This window comes from Leuciscus leuciscus, assembly GCF_965113295.1.
Source record: "Leuciscus leuciscus genome assembly, chromosome: 4".
NCBI classification, from domain to species: Eukaryota; Metazoa; Chordata; class Actinopteri; order Cypriniformes; family Leuciscidae; genus Leuciscus; species Leuciscus leuciscus.
Genome location: NC_138728.1, coordinates 38,165,833 through 38,173,752, shown reverse-complemented (window position 1 = coordinate 38,173,752; position 7,920 = coordinate 38,165,833). Strand labels below are relative to the sequence as shown.

The 7,920-nt window shown below is 39.3% G+C and overlaps 1 protein-coding gene across 2 annotated transcripts; it reads right to left on the bottom strand.

Annotated features, from left to right (window-relative positions):
- Window positions 1–1,713: 1,713 nt before the first annotated feature.
- LOC309496016 (interferon-inducible GTPase 5-like) lies at window positions 1,714–6,876 on the bottom strand. 2 transcript variants are annotated; one of them, XM_082165936.1, is made up of 3 exons: window positions 6,740–6,876; window positions 3,679–3,729; window positions 1,714–3,452 (listed from the first exon to the last, which is right to left on the bottom strand). In XM_082165936.1, exon 3 carries the CDS (start codon window positions 3,442–3,444, stop codon window positions 2,284–2,286), a length of 1,161 nt encoding a protein of 386 aa, XP_082022062.1. In that variant the 5' UTR covers window positions 3,445–3,452; window positions 3,679–3,729; window positions 6,740–6,876; the 3' UTR covers window positions 1,714–2,283. The 2 variants fall into 2 exon arrangements, with proteins under 2 accessions (XP_082022062.1, XP_082022063.1); XM_082165937.1 differs by having other exon boundaries at window positions 3,679–3,724; window positions 6,740–6,869.
- Between the last annotated feature and the right edge of the window lie 1,044 nt (window positions 6,877–7,920).

Below are 7,920 nucleotides of genomic sequence, written 5' to 3'. Positions count from 1 at the left end.
GTAAATGAAACAAAAAATAATGTCTGTGCATTGTTTATTTTTGTAATTCAAGTTTTAACTTTTAAATGTAATGAAGTTTTTCTGTTCATTTATTTATGTAAATTAATTAGTAAATTATACAAAATAAATTGTTCTTCACATTTTTACTTACAGTACTTTTTACAACTATTTACAAGATAAGTTACGGTTAAGATCAGAATTTTTTTTATACATAAAACAGATTAGAAAAAAACATTTTTCAGTAGACTTTTATTGAGCTGAGCAGGAGGTGCTGGTGGGTCCGGGTCCAGGTCCATGAGACCCTGGTAAGGCCTCTGCCGGTGGGACATCATCTGGGATCAGTGCATATTTCCACTGTCTACCAACAGCTTTGCAGAGCTGACTCAGGCGTGGGCTGTCAGTCACTGGGATGTTCTCAGAAAGAGGAAAGAATAAATAAAATGAACTCACATCCTCAAAAATCAAACCATAAAATATTTGAACATGGAAAACCGTTCTATGAGCTAAACTCTGCAGCCCTCCAGGACCGACATTGCCTATCCCTGATCTAGAAGACATATTTTTAGTGTTTCTATAATATGCTGTTCATATTTTTTTTAAACAATATCTAATATCAAAATCTAATATCTATGTGTAAAAAGTCAGTTTTAATAAAAAGTACAATATTTGCCTCTGAGATGAAGTGAACAATCTAAAGTACTTCAATTTTATACTTTAATCCATGTATGTTGTTACATTCACCCACTGGTTATTTGGAAAATGAAACTAACAACATGTATTGTCACATTAACAAATTGTTGCTAGCTGTGTCCCGGGAGTTCTTCAATGGGAAGGTCTGTTTTTGTCGCCTAGCAACTATGACTTTAAATATAAATAATTGATTATATACTAGTATATGAAACATAGAAGTTAAAAGACATTAATGGTCGTTATAACATAGTTCAAACGACTTATATAATAAAGTGATATCTGATTTGTAACCAGGCACTTAAGCGATTACTCATAAAACGTGCTTTGGACCAATCGGATTGCTTGGGTCCTAAGCTGGGACTCATCTCTTCATCACACCGGAAGCCGTCGGCAGTGCTGTCATTTTGTTTTTAGACCACGAAATTATTGTCATCAAAGAAGTGTGTTTTTGGTCATGAGGGAAAGATAACCAGTGGATGCAGTTAGTTTTTCCTGAGTAACGGAGTTTTGCAAGTGTGTTTGTTTGTTCCCGGCATTTCGGTGAGGAATGTTTTATAATCAAGGCCCAGTTCAATGCTGGATTTGCAGATCGATTGAAACTGAAAGATGGAGCAGTACCAGCAATAAAATATCCCGGCCATGCAAGCGGTAAGTAACATTAAATGTCTGTGTTTTGTTGGCAGTTGGCGGGCAAGTGTATATAATGTAAACAACAGAAAGGTATTGTGAATCAAAGGTTATCCAGGGATAATGAGATGATGTATTGTGTGTGACTCTTTAGCTCCGCCCACGGCACGGCTCCAGGAGCTCAGGAGCTGTTTTGGGAAAGAATCGGTACAGCATATCTGTCTTTTATAAATCTGATAAAACCAAAGACTCTTCGTAGATATGAAGGATGCAATACTACACAGGTACTCAAGATTAACGTGAGTGTTTATAGGTATACTGTATATAATCTAAATAATTATAAATATTAAAATATGCATATACAAATATTTATGACTAAAAATGTGTTTATATAAATTTTATTCGTTTTTTTTTTTGTTTTATTATGTATGAAACATATACATGTTTATAGTTTATGTATGAGACATATACATGATAATAGTTTATGTATGAGACATATACATGATAATAGTTTATGTATGAGACATATACATGATAATAGTTTATGTATGAGACATATACATGAATACATTTTATTAGGTTTTTTGTTTTATTATGTATGAAACATATACATGATTATTGTTTATGTACGAGACATATACATGATTATAGTTTATATATAATTTATGTATGAGACATATATGTTTGATTGAAAAAAATCCTGATTTCATTAAAATCAACAACTAAAAAGATAAAATCAACAACAATAGAAAAATGTGTTATCAAATAATTATAGTGGTAATTTGTTCCTTTATACTGTTTACATGCATATTAGCATCTGTTCTATTCAGACAGTTGTAATCTCAATTCAACATAAATGATTTAGTCCATGACAAAGGCAGAAAATGCATACATGCTCTATAAGAAATAAACTAAATTAACACATACATTGTTAAGATAACACGTATTCAGGCCAGCTAGGAGTTATTAGATCGTGTCCAGCCCAGCTACTTTTCTGATCTCTCGAGCAGTATTTGCCAGTTCATTTAATCCTTCTCTCAAGAGGTACTGAGTAGAAGCAAAGGACAATACTACAGCACAAGCACTGCCCACACCTGGAAGGAGACTCAACAAATCTGCAGCGGTAGAAAGTGTTACAACTGCAGCACAGACATGAATTGTGGTCACTGCTTTCTTTTTTATGGCATTAGAAAACTTTGATTTGGACCGATATTCCAGCAAGGGCATTTTCACTTTTTCTGAAAGCCTTTTCAGTGATCTGTCATCCAAACCAAATGCATAATAGCACCTTGAAAGGAAAAGCAATGCAATGGCTGCATCACCTGCTACTGTTGTGCCAGGCACAGGGACCACTGCTATACCAGCAGAGGCAAGAGATGCAGCCCAGATCAGCCCTTTAAATATCTTGATCTTCTTCTCAAGACATGTAGAAGAGCACACAGGCCAAGCTTGAAGAAGAGCAGCTCGTTTATGAACCGGAAGATCCTCAAAGAGTGTGTTTTGAAGGATTCCAAGATCATATTTCTCCAAATCAAAAGATGATATCAAGAAAACTTTGGGGCATCCAAATTCATTCAAGTTGTCCTGACAGTACTTTCTTATTGTGTAAAGAACGTCCTGTTCATTAAATGTAGCTTTCCTTTGCTCTGAAGAGATGTCGATGTCAATCTTGGAACGAACAAAGTAAAACAATTTCTTCTGTTTTCTTATTGCTTTAGCCAGCATGATGTCATTCTCTGTGAACCTCTCTGAGTTAAGGATAATGAAAAAATCATAAGTTTTAAATTTGACATCTTTAAGGTATTTATTTGCTTTGAAATTTGGACTTCCTATTCCAGGCAGGTCCCAGATTTTCACATTTGGCATTGTAGGATGCACATACATGTTGGGCTCTGTTGTAGTTTCTGTGACACCAGTAGGTGCTGCTCCATTATCATTTTCACTTAGGCCTAGAATTACATTTACAAAGGAGGATTTCCCAGATCCTGTCCTTCCAGTCACAGCGATGTTAAGTGAGACATTTAACAAATGGTCAATTTTTTCTTTCGCTCTTGCTGTAGCCTTGTCCAGGGTGGACTCGCCTGATGCCTTTACTGCTTCCAAAACAGCACGGTCTTGATTTGCCATGTTTTAAACTGCAAAAATGATATAAGTACCTTAAGCATTATTTTATTCTTGAAGGTTGAAGAAATCTATGCTCGTTTTTAACAACTGAATTCAACAGAAAGGCCTAGAAGCATTGTTACATAAAAGGCAGGTAATGGTTTAACTAAAGGGCCAAATAACTTTATTAGGATGTATATTACAATTAAAATGATCAAACAGACATAGCATTTGATGGTTATAGTGTTTTATACTGACCTTTTGTGTGGAGACCTTTTTAAAACCTTTTCTTTACTTTTGCCCTCTGCCCTGTCAGTGGACATAAAACCACATTTCATAAATTAGACAACATTGATAACTGGGGTCAATTTACTTAAACAGCTTAAAACTACTGAGTAACAAAGCTAAGGAGAGACAGATAAACCCACAATACTTTGCAAAACCAGCTCGGGGTCCTGATCAGGGTCAGTGTCACGGGTGACAAAAACGCTCAGCGAGCGGAACCCTTTGATGAGTCACGAGTTTCCAGAGGGAATGATTTGTGTGCGACACATCCCACTCCGGTTCCGGGGGTGCTTCTCAATATCCCTCCTCGTCTCCTCTCTCCTCCGTCCTCCATCCTATGACCCGGAAACCGATCGAGCTCAGCCATCTTGAAGGACATCTCAATTCTCTAATTGCACCACGAGGAGTCGAGGATCGAGGAGTGAGGAGGCTTCCTGAGGAGTCATGAGCGAGGATACACAGGTGTATCCTATGCGGAAGAGTTTTATCGACTTAAACGTGACGCACATCTAAATTCTCCTCCCCCTTCACATCGGTCACAATCATTTTAATTTATACTTTACCTTTGCAGTTTAAATAAACCACACATCTCACATATTTCAACAGGGTATCTTGCTTTATTATTATTTATTATGAATTTCTTAAATAAACAAACTTGAACAACATAAGGGCAGATCCTTTGAGCGCTGCTGATGACGCTGTGAAGTGACGCTTGAGTGATCAAGTATTCCAATGTATAAAAAAAAGTTACATTCGATTCCTCCGTCCTCGCATCTTTTCCTTGCAGCCTTCCCTCGCATCCTACAGGGGGCGGAGCTGAGACGCGAGGAAAGGAAGCGAGGAAAGGAAACGAGGATGCACAAATAAGAAATGAGAAGCACCCCGGGTGTGGCAGGAATATTGCCCGGCCTGATTAGCGTTAATGCATGGCAGGTGCGGGAGAGAGAGAAGCGGCGGTCGCATAGGCTTCCTGTTTCACAAGCTAAGGATAAAAAGGGCCGCTCAGAGAAATAAAGGGAGGTTCGGGGAGAGAGGTTTGCGCAGTTGGGTTCTGTGGAGTAGTTCTGGGCACACGCTTGTTCGGGGAAGTTGTTTGGATGTGAAGGTCTCCTGTTGAAGTCTCGTTGGAGTGAAAGTCGCCCATTGAAGCCTGCTGGATCAGGGTTCGTCCGTGGGAATCTGCTGGACTGATTTATCGATTGGATCTGCGCTGTGAAGGGAGAGAAAGAGTTAAGTGAACTGATTTCATCTTATGAACATTTGAAAAGCTTGAAGAGGACGTAGTGAATGTAAATTTGACTGCTGGGGAAGTTATGCGTTTCAGAGTGTGCTGAAGAGGAACGGAGTATTGAATATCTCCCCACGAGAGTGTAACGAAGGGATTGAGGCCTCGGATCAGCCTTAATGTGTGAGTGAATTACAGTGCTTTTGTCTTATTGATACACATTGACTCATTGCTGTGGATTTGAAGTGAACACGAGTGCGGTGTGCTTTTGCTGAGAAGCGGCTGCAACCCCTGCTTACACGTTTGTGAAAAGTTATGATACCTGCTCTCGATTAGAATCCCAGAGTGTTACAGCTGTGCTGGTGAAGTATCTTCTTGTATTATTCTCTCTCGGGCCGTTTGAGCTCTGAGTATTACAATGCCTCACTGAAACCTCCTCTTAATCCACTCTCTCTGTTTGTGAGCTCTAGAAAGTATTCTGTACTGAGAAGAACCCTTACCTGTCTACTCACCGTCCGAGTCTTGAAGGATGCAGCATCGCTGGTGACGTAAGCTTTTGAATTATTGTCCCACTACTGTGCACCGACGACAGTATCCTGTACTGAGAAGAACCCTTACCTGTCTACTCACCGTCCGAGTCTTGAAGAATGCAGCATCGCCGGTGAAGTAAGCTTTTAAATCTCTGTCTCACTACTGTGCATTGACAAAAGCATTCTGTACTGAGAAGAACCCTTACCTGTCTACTCACCGTCCGAGTCTTCAAGGATGCAGCATCGCTGGTGACGTAAGCTTTTGAATTATTGTCCCACTACTGTGCACCGACGACAGTATCCTGTACTGAGAAGAACCCTTACCTGTCTACTCACCGTCCGAGTCTTGAAGAATGCAGCATCGCTGGTGGAGTAAGCTTTTGAATTATTGTCCCACTACTGTGCACCGACGACAGTATCCTGTACTGAGAAGAATTCTTACCTTTCTACTTACCGTCTGAGTCTGGAAGTCTGCAGCATCGTTGGTGAAGTAAGCTTTTAAACCACTGTCTCACTACTGTGCATTGACGAAAGTATCCTGTATTGAGAAAAATCCTTACCTTCCTACTTACCGTCCGAGTCCTGAAGAATGCAGCATTGCTGGTGAAGTAAGCTTTGAATTAACGCCCCACTACTGTGCACTGACGAGAGTATTTAGTATTGAGAAGAACCCTTACCTGTCTACTCATCGTCCGAGTCCTGAAGCAAGCCGTATCATTGGCGAAGTTGCCGTCAGGGCGAAGCTGCGACGTACGATCAGTACCTATCCGTAGCTGAAGAAGACCTAGAAGACACGGAAGTCTATTACGCTTGTGCTCATTGATAAATTGTGTTCAATAAAGATTGTTATTCTTTTGAAATTATCTCTTGTCTGCGTTGTCCCTCTGTTGCGGACCTGTGGTGTTGGCTCCCCGCGGTGGTGTCTAAAGTCCGGGGTGGCTGGTCATCCGAGTCCGCCCCGGCTCGCACCGGTGACATCAGGGTTTAATTTAGCTATTTTTTTATTTTCATTTATGTGTATTCAGAAACCGTATCAATTTCTGCTGTGCTTTAAATTATATATGAGATAACTGTAATGAGGTGTCAAATATTGGTAAAGAAATGTTAAAAGTGACAAATCATAAAGAAATATTTATTAATTTGTGCTATTACATTAAATTAGCTAAAATAGTGTATATTTAAAGATACTTGGTTGATATTCTTGATAGGAGACAAAAGACTTATTAAAATAATGTCATTCAATAATGTATTTTTTTTTTTAAAGAAAAATTATAATTACCTTAAATTCTTTGTTCCAGTAGGAGTAGTGAGTCACCTGTATGATGACAATGTTTTGTGTTCCTCTTTAGTTACAAGTGAGGTTTGAGAAATCAATAGTTAACAAGGAGATAAAGAGTTCTTACTGCCTTCTTAAGTTCCTGCGAACTAGTGTCGTATAATTCTGGATGACTGCTTACCGCCAGTTAATTCACCACTGGAGTGAATTCGAATTCGCGTCTGACGCCCGACTTGAAAAATCGGAACTTTGGCGTCTGTTCGCGCCACGTTAACCAATCAGGAGCCTACTTACTGCTGTCACGTGTTGAAGTGACAAACTCCCGTCTGGAGTCACTCATTCAAAATGGAGGAAAAGCTTAAACTGGCGGCAGGAAGAGAAAGTTAATCATTCACATGAAAAAAGAAAAAAGAAGAAATCAGACATTTAAAAATTCTGTTGCCTCTTTCATAGTCATTTCCCTTTAGTAATATAATTGTACAATATTTCTAAGCTTGAATGCACATATATTTGTTCACCTGAGGGTTTAGAAAATAACAATGTTTTTACAAAAGAGTTATAAATGTAAATGATCATTTTAGCATACAGCGCCGCCGCTCCCACCACGCGCTGTGCGTAGGGCACCAAGTGCTGAGGGGGCACCAAAAATAGCCTTCAAAAAAAAAATTATAATGCCGATATTATTTCAGTAGCTTATAGAAATATAGGTAACAAAAAAGGGGGAACAAGATAATTGAATTGCGCTAGTCTAGAAAGTACCGCCCCCCGTTGGATGGTCCGTGCCGGTTGTTCAAGCGGGCGCCTTTGCGAATGCGAAAGATGCGTTCGCGCGGGCGCCTGACGAAGTTTGACAGACAGACAGTAGGCAACTTTTTTGGAAATGGCCCCGAAAAGACAGCAGGAGTCAGGATCTGAGAAAAGAAAGAAAAAGAAACTGCGAGATGATGCCCGTGCATCACTTGCAGGTAAGTCCATGTTTAATCATTCTTAAATACGGGAAATGTGCTGCATGTGCTGCTGCTAATCGTAATGCGCCTCGAACTTGCTGACGGTAATGTTAGCAAACTATGTTATTATTATAACTTATAACTTCGGTGCAAGCTAAATTGAGATTTTACTGTTAAACATTACCTATTTTACAAATAACTGACGCCAGCTAGCTGTTACTTTCTTTCTTTAGATAT